The following is a 17,715-nucleotide window of genomic DNA, read 5'->3' on the forward strand; positions in this document are numbered from 1 at the left end:
ACCTCTTCGAATTCAAAAAGTCCAAATCCACCCCAACATCCCTAACGATCTCCCCCTCCGGCGAACAATTCGCCGCCTTCTCCTTCCCAGACCGCCAGGTCCGAGTCTTCGACTTCTCCACGGGCAAGCTCTACCGTAAATACGACGAATCTCTTTCCACAATAACCGACATGCAACAAGCCGGCACAGCAATCCACCAACTGGACGAGCTTGAATTCGGCCGCCGCCTCGCCGTCGAACGCGAGCTCGAAAACCCCATCACCCAACCCAAAATCAACGTCATTTTCGACGAATCCGGTCACTTCATCCTCTATGGCTCCCTTTACGGCACAAAATGCATAAACACCTACACCAACCGCGTCGTACGTGTCTACGGCAAAGACGAGCCCTTCCGCTCCCTCAACCTAGCCATTTACCAAGGCCAACCACAAAAGAAAGGCGTCGTAACAGTCTCCATGGCCGCAAGCTCTAATCCCCTCCTCCAGGAATCCGAAGAGCGCGACCCCATCCTAGTCAGCACAGGCTTCGCCAAAGTCCGCTTCTACCTCTTCACCAATGAAACCGAGATCTCAAAATCCTCCCGCGACGTCCAGAACGAGAAACCCACCCAAACAACCACCGGCCGCGAAGCCGCCGAGAAGAAATCAAATGAGCTTGGTACTTCCGCCATCTTGCACACTACCATGGGCGATATCCATCTCCGGCTCTTCCCGTCTGCCGCGCCCAAGGCCGTCGAGAACTTCGTCACCCATGCCCGCAATGGCTACTATAATAATACCATCTTCCACCGTGTGATCCGCAAGTTCATGATCCAGGGTGGAGACCCGTTGGGCGACGGGACAGGTGGTGAATCGATCTGGGGCGGGGAGTTCGAGGACGAATTCTCCAGTTTGAAACACGATAAACCGTATACTTTGTCCATGGCTAATGCTGGACCGAATACCAATGGGAGTCAGTTCTTTATTACGACGGAGAAGACGCCGTGGTTGGATAACAAGCATACTGTTTTCGGGCGAGCTGTGCAGGGATTAGATGTCGTGCATAAGATCGAGAACACGAAGACGTTCAAGGAGAAGCCCGAGCAGGACATCAAGATTGTGAGTATCACTGTATCTTGATCTTGGGTCGTTTTTTTGTTGCTTTCACATGGTAGCGTGGTATTGTCTTTCTTACTTTTCTATATTCGAGAAATTATATATCTCAGATTAACTTATAAGATCGGATATTGGGACCGTATAAGATATCTTGTGGATCTAGCAAAATTACATTGAGGGTCCTGTACTGCGGGCAACTATACCTAATTTACAGTCAGCCGGCAACATGTCACATCCAGGCAAGCAATTCATTGATCTCATGCTGGGTGAGACGAGGAGACATCATGAAGAAAAGAAAAACATGTCCAGGCAAATAGTAGCGATGAAGAAAGATGACCCAGCCTCCACGGAGGAAAAAATTACTATGTTCTGCCAAAGCCATGTAACGCAGCTCAGAAGACATGCACACACCATATGGTATCATGTACGGAAAATTTGTACGAGATTGGTCCCAGGTAGTGGAAAGAAAGGAAGGAAAAGGAAAAGCCATCCGAACACGCAAAACGCCGGATACATATGCGAGGTTAGCAGGAGCGAGCATCGACAACACATATCGGAATAGGCGGACTAAAGGTATTACATGTGCCCGGGATTTTTCATTATGCAACTGCCTGGTTGGAGAATCCACTAGATGCTGTGTTCGAGTACGCTCTGCTTGAAAAAGAGTGAATATGGTAAAACAGGGCAGACCCAATCATCACCGTGTTACTTCGCGAGTTTCAATATCGCCTACGTCCGCGGACTGCGGGGTCCTTTGGAGACGTGATGGACGAGGTCCGGGAGCGGCAACTTCGGTGCGAGAGCTGCTGGCCACGGAATCTGTGTTAGCATATTCATCATGGTTCACCGGGCTTGGAGCCGGCATAAATTGGCCCGGCTGTTTCGGGCCGGGACTGGTGTTTTGACCACGGCTATAAAGGAGGCCGCTGTTGCTACCGCTGTTGCTGCCACTCCCTGCGTGGTAGAGGTTGGGATATTTCGCATCATGGCGGCGCTTAAGCCACACTCCCACGATGGTGATTGCAGTGAATCCAACGGCTAGCACAATTACCATGATAACCCATTGGTAATGTGTCGACCACCTAGAAAGGTCAGCAAGAGAGCTGAAAAGGGTGCGGAAAATAAATTCTGCCAATGACGTACCAGGATTTAGGAGCGGGATAGCTATTTTGCGATTTGGTGGTAGACGCTGATGTTGACGATGAGGGCGACGCCGCGGCACTGCTCTCTGAAGCAGTAGTACCCTTGTTTTGGCCCCCAGAGGAGCAAAAGTCGCTATACCATATTTGCAATTTCGTGCGGTCGTCTGCGTTCGTGCAAGTGTCGGCGCATGTCCCGTCCGCGGAGTTATGGAGCTGGGTGATCAACGACGACTGGCAAAAGCAAGAGACATAGGTCGCGCGGTCGCTCGATACGGCCGTCGGAGGTACACAGCCAGTCTGGGCTTGTTGGAGAATGGAACAACTCAAGGCGCACGCAGGGAAGCTATCGGATGCGGCGGTAGGTATCAGAGTGGTGTCATCGTCGGCACGGACGGAAAGCGAAAAAACGAAGGTAATCAGGAGGAAGTGAAAGAGTCGCGATGTCGACGGGACATTGGCAGTCCAGGCCAACGGCCAACGTGCCATGGTGACGAGTGGAAGAATTGTAGTGGAGACCGTCGGAGTAGACGTAAACCTCAGAGCAACAGGCGGCCCACCATATCTATATAGGAAAGAAGCGAAAGTCGAGGGAAGCGAGAGCGGGGGGTTCGGAAGGGTTCAGACGGTGAGAGAACGAGGGACACAGGAGTTATATTACTACAAAGTCACCACCGGGAGAAGTAAGTGGTCATGAGGGGGAGGACAAATGAATAAACGAGGGTACGGTATGAAGAAAAGTGGAGGAGTCGGAGGAGAAGGAGGAAGGAATGGAAGCGAGAGGGAAATGGGCAACGCGTGAAGAAAGGGAAAAGGGAAAGTGACTGATGGAGGTTGAGTAAAAAGAGGGTCCAGAAGGGAAGGGAAAAAGAGTCCAGACAAAAAATCACTCCACCGGGCTATTCCGCTTGCGGCCTGAGGACGCCAAATCACTGGTTTTTTGACTTTCCTCTTCTGATTCTACATGACTAACTAGTAATACCCCAGAATCATATCATTATTCTGGAGATTGTTCCCTCTGTATGTTCTACGCATACATATACATACATGCCTATCGTGGATGATCCCTTGAAAACCCAATCGAACGGAAACCGGGAATTCCAAAGATAAGCACATAGAGAAAAAAGATCCACTCTCCTTACCTCATACCTCCTCATGATCACCATTCCACTGACATCAATTGACAGCTCATTCTGCAACTCCCGATCCCAGGAATGTTCAGACTCCCCGCCAAGTTCTTGGGTTACAACCCAACCGCATGCGTCGTGCTCGCCCGGATGCGTCGCCGTTAGCCATGTCACAATGACCCATCCCATCCAACTATTTCCCAATAATCCCGTGGCTCCACACGCTTAGCCGAGGGAAATTAGCAGAAGACCAAAAAAGCACCGACCCTCATTAGAAAACACCGGACAAATAAAATCAAACAAGAAGCGGGGGAAGTGCGGAAATTATATTAAATCTTCAAGGTCCGCCGACTCCCTAGCGCGTTCAATTCTGAATACATGCATTGGTAGTGTGATATTCTATTATCGGGTTGTCTTGGATTTTTATTTTTGGCTCGTGCCTGTCGAGTAACCTTAACACTGCTGGGATCCACGGATCGTCCTCACATGGTTCCTGATCTTCGATGAACCTCTTGATCCGTCACGCAAGGGATATCGCTGGGAGAATGTGTCACTGGCTGAGTCAAGGTTGACGGTTTCTGTTGTTGGTTCGCCGGCTCTCGTGGGAGTTTCATCTGCCGCTGGCTTACGACCGTGACGGCCACCAACTGTTTTATCCCGGCTATATTGAATTCGATTATCGCGCTTCGGTATTACCTCCTTTTTTCTAGGTTCACTGTGGCCGAAATAAACCTTTTGCTATTCTTATCGTTCAACCTAGGTAGGCTACCCGTGCGAGATTTATTTCTTCCTCGCTCGGGAAAACAAAAAATGAAAATTAAAGAATGAAAATACGGTGGAAAAGTAGAGTGGTCAACCCGAATAAAGGCCGAACACAGCCGAAAGCTCTATAACCAAAACTCGATATTATCCTTGACTGGAAGTCAATTTCCTTACTAATATACAGGCGAATGGACTTGGACCTCACGACAAGAATGAGCATACTCTTCCACCCTCGCCCATGAGTAGATGTACATAGAGCTACGTATCGGCATACATTACCCAGCGGCATAGAAACCCAAAAACAATGGGTTTAATGGCCGTTAGGAAGATGTTTCAGATCTTTGTTGTCCATGCATAGAATAGAATGTATGATTGGAGCGACGCAACAATAACCCTAACGTGGTCCTGCGACATCGCCCTCGAATACGAGAACAAAGACATGGGCGAAATAGCTTAATTAGTGCATGGCTAGCTCATAACATCATACAAGTACATTAATTCATCATCATGTTTCGTAGCATCACCGATAGATTTTTCCATCCTCCGGTACTCCCACCTCCTCACTCGAGAAACTACAATGTCCCTCCCCATCCGCATCCACATAGATAACCCCCCACTGCACCTTCATCTGCTCCGCTCCTAACTTCCCTTCTTCGTCCACATACTCATCCCCCTTAACCCTCAACGTGGGATGACAGGCCGCCGCAATAGCCAGGCTACAGCTTCCCGCGACAGGCATCCCGGACTCTAAGCGCCTGAAACTGAATCCGACCAGCCAGACCACCATCGCCACGCCCACAAGAATCGCACTCAAGATAGCCGGGGGAGAGTATCCACATGTAATAAAATCCCGCGTGGGGTCCCGTTGTAAGTTTCCGGTGTAGGATTCAATGCCGACCACGAAGATGCTCTGCGAGAGGAGCCAGTGGAGAAGGGCGGAGAAGGTCAGCGCGGGGACGGCGCAGCGGTAGGGGAGGGAGAGGAAGTAGCTGCTGGGTTGGGCGACTTCGGGGGGACCGGAGACACGCAGGCCCTTGCGGTGGTTGGCGTATCGGCTCCATTCCGCTGCAAGGGTCATGGCGGTGAAGATGGCGTTGAAGGTGAAATAGATCATCGAGAAGAGGAGTTGGGGCGTGTTGGCGACGAGCACGTTGGATATGAGCGATGTCACCCATCTGGTCCCTGTGATTAGGGTCTGAGTCTTGATGGCGCCGAGACCCATTGTCCACGTGTTCGTTTTGTCCCTCATACTCAGAACTCCGAATATCAGAAGCCCGATGCAGATGATAATAGCGACGGTATATCTGCATCCTTCGGGTCAGTATATTAAGGAGAGATGCGGAAGGGTATAGGCAAGCACCTACGAGATAAGTCCAAGGAGGTAACGCTTGACTGAGACAGCGGCGTGCCATCGCTTTGGCGTGCTATTGAATGTCGATGACTTGTAGCTCGTTCGGCAGGGGCGCGTCTTCACGGATTCTCTGCTGAGGAGGCATTGGCCCCGTGTAAACTCGTCGGGTTTCTGCATGAAAGAAGCGACCGCATCTCCTGTCGTCAGGATGGGCTTCTTCGTGGCACTTGCAGCTGTATATCCAATTATGATGGCCTTGACCAAGTTGAAGACAATCACGATGATCGCTAATGGGACGCTGTATTCCAGCTTGCAACGTTGCGGTGGTCGCTCCGCAAGGCAGTATCCGACCCGGTAACGGTCCACGTACCAACTGTTCTTGGACACTTGGTCCTTTACGTCCGAAAGAAGTTGACTACAGGTATGTTCTTTTACCTGTGCTTGTGCTGAGCAGATCCACTGATACGGGGCTGAAGCGGAAGTTCTCATATTCTCTTGCGGCAAAAAGGTGGTTTGCTGCGCGACTGACTGCGACTGATCTGTATCATTCGTCACAAGTATCAAGCTCCCATAGATAATTTGGAAGTCTGTCGCATATGCATTAACACACTGCGATATATCAAGGCGCTGAAGGGTTCCATTCTGCGCTTCGGCACGCAGGCGGTTCAAGACGTCAGTGGCAGTGTCTTCATTGACAGAAGTGCTATTCTGAACATCCTGTTTCAGAAAGCCCTCTAGAGCAGTAAATACCCAGTAGGAATTGGCCGAAGTAATGGCGAATATGGTCGAGTTGTACCTGGGACGTAGTTTAGTACCTTGAGAATTGACAGACAGTCCGCAGAGACAGCATTACACTAGATGGAGCGGCAGAGATGACAGAACCAATAACAGTCACAAAACAGCGCGTTTTCGAGATACCAATCGTAGATTTCGGACACTGGGAACACCTATGTCGAGCCACCTGCTCTTACCGTGGGCACGGTCTATATCTTTCCTGGTCGGTGCGGATAAACATTGCTAGAAACAATACTCAGCAAATCCAGCCGTGCATGAAGAACAGAGAAGATCTCGACAGACCATGCAGTACTTGCTTGCGCCCAATAGACTCGTACTGAGAATATTGATAGAAAAATGCAGGCCCGTACTCATATGCTGCACTTTCTCACAATTTCCCTCGTGCAGAGTGCCCCGGCCTTTCTTTACTGTATGGTGCACAGCAGCCCATGTAACAAAGCCGAGATTGAATGCCAGGACGATGACGCTCGCAAACGACGCCAACGCAAGAGTATATCTCCATCCGGAATACCACTCGGTTATTCGCGTTCGCAATGATCTGTGAACTTTTACGGAGAACTGTGACTCGCATTCTTTATCGCTTTGGTCGGACAAGTTTTTACTGTCGAGTAAATCGGACATTTGGTGGGATTCATCGTCCAGCTCCATAGTGTTTCTGGGGGAAGTGATGACCCGGATACATGAGAGATGATATGCAATGAAGGTCTGGGGAACGCAGTGGAGGCCTAACATATTTAATCCCTTGGTGAGACTGTGCTGGGTCGCATAATGTAGTAAAGTTCAGCGACGGCCAATAAAAGATCATCACAACGTTGATCGTCCGTTGGCACTGTATCATTCCAGCGAGGCTTTTCACCCTCATGAGCCGTACTTGCTATATGTCAATGAGTTCTGATGGACAATATGACATACTATGATCACTGCAATTCAATATAACAAGTGTTATTAATAGGATGAATGGCCTACGTGAAGAGTAGCACAAAATACGCGCTACGAACACTCGCGCTTGGTCCCCAAAGGGCTAGCAATGTAGGGTTGGAGATGAATCTCGAAAAGGCTCAGGTTCACCGTCTAAGGTCGCAGTAAAATCTAGGTTAATTTCATTTATTATACCACCCATATGGCCATAAGGCAGGGCATTATGCACTAAGGGAGAAAAAGAAAAAATCACATTATTTTGAATCTGACTCCCAAGAGGCATACGTTTGAAGGTCCACTCAGTAGGACACTCAAGCGTTCTACCACCGTATTGATAGATTAGTTAATTGTCACCCCAAGCTGTAAAACACTGTACAGGAAAGCGCCCTACTAAACTCCTATCTCACCTGGCAAGCATCACTAGCATAAATTATATAGTTTATATAAAATAGGATATAAAACATAAATAAGAGAGTATTAGTTTCCTTTATTATAGAATTTTCTTTACAAAGAATAGTGTCTCGGAGCCGATGCAGAATCGGCCCGTACGATATGCAAAACCCCCGGGCCTCTATTCGGTTGCTTATCTTACAGACTCCCCACGTTTATAGTTCTCAATCAGCCGACTCGGGATAAATGTACGTAGTATTGTCTAACCATCTTAGTCTTTTTTCTAATGAAAAGGATTACTCACTATTCAGTTATATGAATAGAAAAGACTCTTTGGAAGGAAAGGCTTTAAAAGCTATTTAGGACCAATTGGGGTCTGATATTCATATTCAAATTCACCAAGTATCATTACTTATCACAGGTCCACCATGAGCGCTGAAGAATTCCTCACAGATATCGAGGGCGGCGCGGTGCCGGTTAACTGTCACAATCGCGTGTTGCGGATAGCATTTATCTATAAGGATGAGGGGCTGTGGAACGGGAACAGCGTGTTCGATGTTGTGGAAAAGCCGCACGGAATTACGAAGACTGATAATCACAGCACCCTGGATATATTCTACCTCACCCAGCTCGCAGCGGCCATCTACCGCTCCTCCTCCGTATGGCCATCCGCCAGCTGTCACAGGCGATGGCCTGGAATGTGGTTCTGGCTAAGCCATCAACCATGGAGCATTCTAGCACGAGAAGCACAGGAGGGTTGGAAGCGGAAAAACACCTTTTCATACTTGCAATCACACTGTAAGAACTGTTAGCTTGGTCAACCACTTTACTCAATACAGTAATCTCGCCAAGACCCGGATTCGTTCCACACCCGAGAGCTTATTTATGGGTGGGTCCTTGGCTGGTATAAACTGACTGATAGCTTCAGGCAACGATCTAACGGACCTATTAAAATGCTTGGACCGGTTTAGCAAGGCTTAGAACGAGAAAATGCGAGGTGCGAATACGAGATCCACCTATCGTGAAGCTTTAGGGTTTTATTGCGATGTCATTGGTTGGTTGGGTCATTTGTATAAATGTATCAATATCTCATATACTATGAAAATTGGATATAAAAGGGTTCCATGAGTTACCAGGATAATATTAACAAGATCTACTCATACCTCAGAAATCTTAAACTTACATTGATCACACAATCTCTACCTCCTGACAATCCAATATCCTCGAAAACACCCAATCAACCCCAAGCAGAAATGGGCGACTCAATCTACTTCTACAACCCATCCCTCGCCGCCTCAATCCTCTTCACAATCCTCTACACCATCCCCCTACTCTACCACACCTACCTATCCCTCATCGCCCCCTACACAGGTCTCCAGAAAAAAGTACCCTACTTCATCCCCATCGCCATCGGCGCCGCCACAGAAGTAGCCGCCTACGCCATCCGAGCCGCCAGCGTTCACCAACAAGACAACATCGGCCTCTACGCCACCTCCTCAAGTCTAATCGTAATAGCCCCTGTCCTCGTCTGCGCAAGCCTCTACATCCTGATCGGGCGATTGATCCGGTCGTCCGCCGGCGGCGGTCGTGCCACCCCCAGCTCTGACACCGAGACGAAGGAGCCCGTACAGCTGTTCGGGAGGTTCTCGCCGTCTTGGATCCCTAGGGTGTTCGTTACATCCGATGTTGTTAGTTTTCTGACGCAGGCAGCTGGGAGCGGGATTGCTTCTTCGAATGATTGGACGGGGAAGGAGAAGGATGTGGGTGTTGGGGTGCTTATTGCGGGTTTGGTGTTGCAGCTTGTTACTTTTGGGTTCTTTCTTGTTGTCGTGGTTTGGTTTGATCTGTCTTTTGCTTCTGGGGAGGTTGAGGAGGGGGTGAGGTCCGTTTTGAGGGGAATTTATATCGCGGGGTTTTTTATTATGGTTCGTATTTTGTTTATCTTTGATACTTTTGTTGGACTTGGGGTTGCTAATTGTGGTTATTTTGTGACAGGTTCGGTTGATTTACCGGGTTGTGGAGTTCTGCATGGGTATGGACACTTATACTTGGACTCATGAGTGGCCGTTGTATGTTCTGGAGGCTGTGCCGATGTTGATTGCGATGATGGTTTTGGGGTGGTATCATCCGGCTAGATGGCTTCCTGCTGGATTTGGTGGGAGGGAGAAGTAGGTGTGTGTTTTTTGTGGGTTAGATGGTGGTTATGTTGTTAGACTGATTTTTGTGTTTGTTTGGGTTTTGATATCTTAGAGTCTTTTCTTTTCTTGTTGGGTGTCTTCCTCTTTGGCTTGACTTTTGTTTATATCCTTTTCAATGGTAATTATTGTGTCAATCCAATCTATATCTCCCATTTTATACTGTAGTCAATTCAGATGAGTCCTCCATCACAGGCCTCAAGCCTGGACCTTCAAGCGAAGCCTTATGCACGGTAATGAACTGAAACTGCCACTCCACCAACCCACGAACCTCAGAAGGCAAGCACTCATAAATATAAACCCCCCTCTGCAGCAGCGGCAGCTCATCCTTCGGAAACACCAACATCCTCGGTTTCCTCAGGATCCGAAACACCGGCTGCAACATAATCGACACCACCACATAATGCAAAAACAGAATACGCGAGACATAATTCCCCGGATCAAGAAACTCCATGAACTCGCGATTACTCATCCTGCCCCAATCATCATAGAACCCCGTAAAAGCAACGAAGCCATCGCGCTCCGAGCGTTTTAATGCGTTATACGTATTCAACAGAGCACTGTAAGCATTGCGGTGACTGTCACTCAGTAACAATGGTTCGATGCTTTCCAATGTCTCAATGGATCTGTTGAGATCCTCACTATCAGCATATGGCGTGAGAGGAAGCTGTGGCACGATGTTGGTAATGATAAGATCTGACGTGAGCAATGTGAACATGTCGCTTCTTTTGTATTTGTTCAGGATCCGCCGGGTTATGATGCTGCAGCCGCGGACCATGATGGCGAAATCGAATAGTCCGTCTGCCATGTAGTTGGCTTGGAATGTGAGCGCGTATACTGTTGCTAGCATTAGGTCGAGCTCGGTTTTACTACATTGGTCTCCTTTGGCTAGCTGGCTGCCTAGCGTTCTCAGCGCCTGGCCGCGGTGGGTGACGGCTAGAGTTGTGTATTTACTTCCGTCTGGTGTAACTAAGGAGAGATGAGTGGCTCCTAGGCATAGGATTGCGTGCATTAAATGTGGACACTGTAGGTGTTATAATTAGCTCCACTCTATATATATTACAACGGTTTTCTGGTAGGAAGCTAACCTCGTGCGCAGAAGCCGGAAGACTCGTCTTCCATAGATCCTCGCTTCCAAACGGGAGATGCGGATATGCGGCTATCAAGAAATGGTGAAAGAACCGTAAGTCGTCCGCAGTGAAGGTATGAGACAGTGCCGGGTGGTGTGAGCTCAATGTCACTGCTGATTCTGATGATGATTGCGGTGCAGTGTAACCTGACGAAGATTCATAGTTCCATGGCAGCTGTCGCCTATTACGACCACCAAAGGGACTGGCATGTTGACGACGAAGGGATTGTTCTTTTGAAGGGTATATACACCGCATATTCCGGCTGATGCAGTTGGCACAGGGGTGTGGCTGCGTTTCTTGACACTAGTAGATATGTCAGTCTCGCAGTCTTCAGAATACATTGAGACAGCTATTAGTTACTTTGACTCTACGGGCCTTGCAGTTGAAGCAGCCATGACGCGATTTCGTATGAGGCCGTTTAGTGCGGTGCTGCTCTATCTGGGTTCTAAGAACGGGTCCTGAGATGGAAGATGAGCGGTGCGATGAAACGCTTGTCCGGAAACGTGTCAACTGAAATGTATGCTCCATCTTTTGTGCTGAGTGAGTGTCTTGCGTCTTGTGTTAATACCTTTCCCGTGTCATCGTGAATTGTGAAGATGTCGATAATATGACGATGGCAGGCAGCAAGTTTTCGGTCCAATACGAGGCGACAACCAATCAGCTGCTTCTGCTATAATTATCATAGTTTAGGAGATACCAAGCAATTTTGAACATTTCTATAGTTTTTAGATCATATAACCGCCCCCTTCACTCAGTTCCGGGGTCGCGGGGGCGGTTAAGTATTGATGGGTACAATATAGTAAAATAGACAGGCTTTCCAACTCGTGCTCTACTTGTAGGAGACGATCAAACTCTATCCGCCTTGTAAGATTACTTTCCGAATAGAACTTCAACTGCGTAGAGTCTGCTCCCCATTTCCCTAGTCCATTCTTGATCCATACTTAGTCCCATTCGTTGCGGCTTCCCACTTGTGATCTTGCCTATTCAAAAACCTGTCGGTATTCTTTCAGATTGAACTGCTCCCCCGAACAAGATGCATGCATCCTTTGACGCGACGCAGATCACTTGGCGGTTAGGTTTGATATACCAGAGAGCGACATCAAGACATACACATAGCAGACACAGATCAGCTCCCATCTGTAAAGTCACCGGGAGAAATGAACTTGCTCAATCGTGGATCGGCTGATTTTTGAATTGACAAGAAGCGTCGAGGAGTTGCGATGATCTGTTCAAGTGATGCGCCTAGACCAACATTAGCCATGACGACTTCATCCCCTTCCACTTGTACCACAGCTAGGGGCATACCTTTTAAAACATCAAAAAGCGTATTCACCTGCATAAGAAGCTTCTTATCGTATTTTTCTGACTGAGGGTACATCTCCACGCGTTCTCCTAATTTCGTGTAGAACATAGCACGGAATGCCAATCTCGTCGCTGGGTCGTTATCCATCGGTCTCGCAACAAAGTGCTTGTGATGTCGGTGACCAGGTTCGCTTATATCAACACAAAAGTTTGATACCTCGTTCGACATCCAGCTCGAAGTGCTTAATTTGAATCTTCATGTCCATAAAGGTAACTTCGTAGTTGCCCCCTCTCTGCATTATAGCCTTTTTCTCATACAGTTGGCCAAGTAAAAGCTGGCCCCTGAGCTGCGGGTGCAGTATCGGTCTGTGATAAAAATCGTCCTCCGTTACTTCATTTGCTTCGGACTGAAGGTCCGAACCAACTGGGCTGATATCATTCTGGTCGTCTTGGAAACTGGGGTCACTGCCATCGACTGGCCTGTAAGAGATAGAGTTGGGGACCAAGGAAAGATCTTCTTTGGGCGGCATGTTGAGACTCCCTCGATGTTACTGTTGTGCTTATAATGGAAGGAATCATTAGAAAGAGTGGTAACAGCTTATAAGTCGAGAGAAAATAGTGTTAGATATCCAACCCAGCTTTATGGCTGAAATTGTCAACAAACACTAGTGGTTCCTTCATTCACTCACTCACTCACTTTTCCTTACATGGTAGGGTCACCTCCTGCCCTTTTCGTCCTGTTCACCACTTGCAGTCTCTGCCAATCATTTTCACTTCCAAATTAAATTTCCTCGGTGATACAAAAGCATCTCAAATCCAGTCCAGCTATTTGGCAACCTACCTAAGGTAGAATCAATATTATTTGCAGCATCATGCACAGACATTCATCCTACATCATCTCACTCCAAGCACAGTCGCACTCTAGGTGTCAAATATCGAGAACCAGAGGAATCACAGCGGGTTTTATGACCATTATGTTGACTTAATCTCATAAGCTATCTATTTTCAGTACGGCGCTGTAGTTATTCAAGACATTGAGCTTTGACAAACTTTGTTTAGGGGCATGGAGCTTGTTTGATCTACCCTAACCCACTACATGACCGATTGCCCAGGAACTTGTTTCTCTTTTTTCGCAATTTGCTCTTTATTTTTATATACCAAACTAAAACTAATAATAGATATTCATATCTCAGTGGTAGAAGCGATGCACTTGTATCCCATAGGTAATGCAGTGGTGGGCGTCAAACACGCCCTGGGGGAGGGCGTCTTGTCATACATTTTGCTGAAGAGAAACATATATCTTTCATATAGGGCTACTGCTTGCATGACCAACAGGACTGTATCGTGTAATTTCTGAAAATGACAATACGGAGTAGAACAACGCATGGAGAGGAGAAGTGTCTGGCTTACAAGTTCTGTCCATTACCAGGGTTAGGCCATCGGCTAACCAGGCAGATAAGATGCTATCTCTCAATTGTTGGACTAAAATAAATTCCAATACCTGTTCGAGTCACCTATGATTCAGGGATGATATCAATCTACGAGGCGGACTAAACGAGCCTGAAACTTTAATCGAATAGCTATCTCATTGTGTTTCTACCTGCATGGACACCCAGGCGTTTATCTACCTCTCAATAGAACTCTTTATAATACAGTATGTAACATGTAAAGTCCATGGAAGACATCCTTCTCAGGAACGCGGAGGCACTCCGTCTGTAACATCCCCATAAGCCGGAGTACTCCAGTTTCCAAAGCACGCGTACTCAAACTGAGACCGCTGCAGGCTTTTTCTTTGTACCTTCATGAACGTGTCAAGCTCACACCATCCATCGTCGCGATATTCACACTCAGGAAAGCTGGCATGAAGAGGGAGCGTTCGCTGATTTTGAAGGAAATGAACGTAATATGTGTCCTTCGTGTCTTTCACGTAGACACTCTGGGTTTCATTTCGAGATCGCTTCGTTGATACCTTATGAGGCGCCCGAATAATCTCAATGTTCGTTCGACCACCGAAAGGAACAACCTTGCTGGTGGAAAACTGCTGGTTCTTGGGAGGTCCTGTTGGAGGCAAAAACTGAGCAAATTGTCTAAATCCGAATGCTGTGAGAGTCGCGAAGATATCGGAATCATGTGTGAAGTCAAGGTAGAGATTTTGATCCATCGGAAACGTAACTGGGTTCGTAGCCAGAGTCATGTTGGCATTTGTGCCGGTTGTCTGCAGGACATGGCCTTCCACTCGGGCGAGGAATTCCTCTACCCACGCGATTCCTTGGGCACGTCCGGCTGGATTCTGAAATCCAACCATGGCGGTGAACATGAGATCATACGCATAGCTGAATTGCTCAAACTCTTTATAAGTAAAGAGCTGGCAGAATTGGCTGTAGCCAAAGCTGATCGTCTCGTATACGCAGAGAGCCTGAGCATTATGTGAATCAGTAGCAGTCCAGTTATAGGATCCGGAAAGCTCTTTCAGCGTTGTAGTGCGGTTTTTGAGATATATGTTGATCCATTGGTTCATGGGTTCGTAGATCGATGTGTTAGCCATGACGGTCATAGCATTGGGGCAGGAATATGTTCCGATAAGAGAGTTATTGAACCCCACGTTTTCAATCATTGCTAGTAGGTTGGCCTTATCAGTCCAATCCAGGCCGAAGAAGCCAGCAAGGAAGTTCTCTGCAGATTTCAGCATGCGATTCTGCGTTGTGGTGCGTGCCACTAGCTTGTGGCCAAGGCTTTCGTTATAAAGATGCCCATAGTTGTAGTAATTAAGGACACCGCTATCAAACATCTCTTGGCGACCCTTCGGAACAAGGATTTCCGCTCAAAGCCCATAGCTCCAGTCATTAAGGAATGATAGGGCACCCTTGAAGCGGTTGCCGGCAGTTGTAGAGTTCTTGATTCCTTCAGCCCATGACGGATATCCTTCCGACGAGGAAGGATATCGGGAACCGTGTCGATGAGGCATATGCATTTGGGTAATGTTTGCCCCAGCCGGAAGGGGATATTCATCGACCCCGAAGCCCTCTTCCGAGGAGAAATATGGACTATTGCACCGTGAGATTTGATGTCCTCGTATCACTGGTCGACATTTGCCGTTTTCAGTTACCTACCTCAAATTGCCCGCATGGTGGAAGATATTGCGCCCGTGCGCTCCCGAAATAGGCTGTTCTGTCACCAAAGGCTCATTGGCAATATACGTCCCATGGCTGGAGAATGCTGGATTTGTTACGGCGAGGAAAGGCGCAGAGCCGGTGGCAGTTGGACCTGGAATTATTTAACTGAAGGCTCCATAAGAACCGTTGCCTGAGTGCATAACCCACCTTGGTAACTCTGAGGAGATGTCTGGAACCAATTCGGTTGTGTTGTGCCAGTGGCTCTGGCTGAACTAGCCGCAGTAACACCCACCCAGGACGCGGTAATCAGCGGGAGTGCAAAAACCATGTCCTGCATGGTGAAGCCTCAAGAGAATGCGTTCGCCGGACCAAAAAGCAAGGAATCAATAGTAGGCACAAATGTGAAGAATTGCCAAAAATTTCAAGGAAAGCAGGTTTTATAGACACCATGTTAGAGTGGTTGCCAGACATAGGTGCCGGTAGTTCCGAGTGGCTAGTACTGAGCAAACACATATAATTGCTGCTTCATTTGGCCTGAATCTTTATTAGAGCCTGTATTACCAGTCGCTTCTTGGTATATAGGCACGTGGGTGGCCATGGTCGTTGTCCGAAAAGCCATGATATTCACCATGATGTGGGGAGGACGGCCAATTTCCCGCACCAGTATGGCTGTATGCGAGCAATGCCATCGTGCCGTAGACCGATCTTGTAGGCTAAAATTGCCCACGTGGGTGGATGATTTGGTGAAGTTCTCTAGACTCTAGGAAATTTAGCGTGTATTAGTAGAATTGCCGACAGTGCTTAGCCGTTTTGCATTTTTATTTTAAAAGGGGTCGTACCTTGAGCACGTGCTACCCCGGGATGGACGGACGTCTCGACTATCGGGTCATTCTTTATCCTGAGGCGATAAGGCTTAAAGCCTGGAGGGACGGAAGTTCCCGCCCTCGAAAGGTGGGTCTTTCCCTTCATTGGAATCTTCTTGCTTGCTCGGATGTCGGGTGTTGGGATTTCTGCTGATGGCAACTAATTTTAGGGTTTTGGGATTGTTCGCAATGACAATGCCTTCTCACGAGATCTTGACATTCCCAATCTAAACTAGCGTTAATCTTACCTTACGCTCTTCAACAAACTTTACCTTTAATGCAGTATACAGTGGATTATTTCCTGCATAGTATCACAAGAAGGCTAAGCACATACTGCAAGATGACCTAGTGCCTTAGTATTATATAACATGTACGAGAGCACCAACTGGTTCCATCATCATTCCATCCAGTTATGTTACATTTTCGTTGCCCTGAAACACCACAGCCCCAATCATCGCCGTGAGGCTGACTCTGCCGTAATCCGAATACAACCCCTGCATAGTCAATAAATCTAAAAACAACCACTCTGGAGTATATAATCCCCTTCCTCCCTCAGGCACCGACCCCTAGAACCTTTTCCTTGGAACCTCTGCCCCCAAGAACTGACCGACCACCATGATCCAACTAAAAGTAAAAATCGCCCCCACCCATCCCACATAACCCGCTCTAACGCGTCACAGGACCTTCCCCCTCCACCTCCATATTCAGAAACGCAACCGTCTTCCTTCTCAGATTGCCCCTACGATGAAGAAGCCGCCTCTGAGTCAACAGAGCCCCGAGGGCTAGAATTCGACCCACGAAATACTATTCGCCCTGGCGACACCCAGCGTTGGTGGTCACGCAACGTAAAGCGCCAGATCTTTTGTTTGTTCTGTGTGGTCTTGGTGGTAGCGGCGACACCATATGTGGTTTTTATGGTTTTAATGAGCCAGTGGAGGTTCTAGGTCCCGGAAGACGTCTCTTACGGTATCTTCAAAGCACGCCGGGAGGTGCTGGTCTGGGGCTAGGGAGAGCTGTGATACGTTACAGGTTTATGGTCGACTTGTGGCGACCCATGAGATTCTTTCTATGGTCGCATTTTATGGATTAGGTGCGCGCAGCCAAGATTGCAGGAACCCCGATGGTGGGAGATAGACACATACCTTATGCGGTACTTCAACACCAGCCTCTCCCAATGCTGTTGGTTTTCGGGTGATTTGTGGTCCCGGTTCTCCCCTGACAGGGTTAAAAAGAGTCAATTCGGATGACAAGGAGGACCAGGAGCAAACCAGTGCGGAGAGTTCAAACTGAAGACGGTTAAATAGAGCTTCATCAAGCAATTTTTCGACCGGCGGTATCTGATAGAAAATGAATGAAAGCACAAGGGGTGGGTGAAAGAAGCTCGGATGTGATGAAATATTTACATTAGTCAATTATTGACTTTGCTACATACGACGTAGGATAGATCTAATTGTGCTCACAGTGACTAGGATCGTTTCTAAGAAAAGCTTTATAGTCATCAGAATAGAGTTACCTGGAATGAAGACAGTCCATGGC

General features: G+C 47.9%; 7 protein-coding genes across 7 annotated transcripts; 2 read left to right on the plus strand and 5 right to left on the minus strand.

The window, feature by feature from the left end:
- Nucleotides 1–683: 683 nt before the first annotated feature.
- AO090005000919 (uncharacterized protein) lies at nucleotides 684–1,118 on the plus strand (the record flags this gene model as incomplete). Its single annotated transcript, XM_001817873.3, has 1 exon — nucleotides 684–1,118. The coding sequence occupies one exon, from the start codon at nucleotides 684–686 to the stop codon at nucleotides 1,116–1,118; it is 435 nt and encodes a 144-aa protein (XP_001817925.3).
- Nucleotides 1,119–1,791: 673 nt separating this feature from the next.
- On the minus strand, nucleotides 1,792–2,722 carry AO090005000918 (uncharacterized protein; the record flags this gene model as incomplete). Its single annotated transcript, XM_001817872.3, has 2 exons — nucleotides 1,792–2,176; nucleotides 2,238–2,722. The coding sequence occupies 2 exons, from the start codon at nucleotides 2,720–2,722 to the stop codon at nucleotides 1,792–1,794; spliced, it is 870 nt and encodes a 289-aa protein (XP_001817924.1).
- A 1,920-nt stretch (nucleotides 2,723–4,642) lies between these two features.
- On the minus strand, nucleotides 4,643–6,916 carry AO090005000917 (uncharacterized protein; the record flags this gene model as incomplete). Its single annotated transcript, XM_023233877.1, has 4 exons — nucleotides 4,643–5,426; nucleotides 5,487–6,269; nucleotides 6,369–6,467; nucleotides 6,504–6,916. The coding sequence occupies 4 exons, from the start codon at nucleotides 6,914–6,916 to the stop codon at nucleotides 4,643–4,645; spliced, it is 2,079 nt and encodes a 692-aa protein (XP_023089158.1).
- Nucleotides 6,917–8,829: 1,913 nt separating this feature from the next.
- Nucleotides 8,830–9,636, plus strand: AO090005000916 (uncharacterized protein; the record flags this gene model as incomplete). Its single annotated transcript, XM_023233878.1, has 1 exon — nucleotides 8,830–9,636. One exon carries the CDS (start codon nucleotides 8,830–8,832, stop codon nucleotides 9,634–9,636), a length of 807 nt encoding a protein of 268 aa, XP_023089157.1.
- Nucleotides 9,637–9,896: 260 nt separating this feature from the next.
- Nucleotides 9,897–10,783, minus strand: AO090005000915 (uncharacterized protein; the record flags this gene model as incomplete). The annotated part of the gene is made up of 2 exons (XM_023233879.1): nucleotides 9,897–9,914; nucleotides 10,043–10,783. 2 exons carry the CDS (start codon nucleotides 10,781–10,783, stop codon nucleotides 9,897–9,899), a joined length of 759 nt encoding a protein of 252 aa, XP_023089156.1.
- A 1,244-nt stretch (nucleotides 10,784–12,027) lies between these two features.
- On the minus strand, nucleotides 12,028–12,432 carry AO090005000913 (uncharacterized protein; the record flags this gene model as incomplete). The annotated part of the gene is made up of 1 exon (XM_023233880.1): nucleotides 12,028–12,432. One exon carries the CDS (start codon nucleotides 12,430–12,432, stop codon nucleotides 12,028–12,030), a length of 405 nt encoding a protein of 134 aa, XP_023089155.1.
- A 1,461-nt stretch (nucleotides 12,433–13,893) lies between these two features.
- AO090005000912 (histidine phosphatase family protein) lies at nucleotides 13,894–15,653 on the minus strand (the record flags this gene model as incomplete). The annotated part of the gene is made up of 4 exons (XM_023233881.1): nucleotides 13,894–15,023; nucleotides 15,066–15,247; nucleotides 15,314–15,467; nucleotides 15,524–15,653. The coding sequence occupies 4 exons, from the start codon at nucleotides 15,651–15,653 to the stop codon at nucleotides 13,894–13,896; spliced, it is 1,596 nt and encodes a 531-aa protein (XP_023089154.1).
- Nucleotides 15,654–17,715: the final 2,062 nt, after the last annotated feature.

This window comes from Aspergillus oryzae, chromosome 1, assembly GCF_000184455.2.
Source record: "Aspergillus oryzae RIB40 DNA, chromosome 1".
NCBI lineage: Eukaryota > Fungi > Ascomycota > Eurotiomycetes > Eurotiales > Aspergillaceae > Aspergillus > Aspergillus oryzae.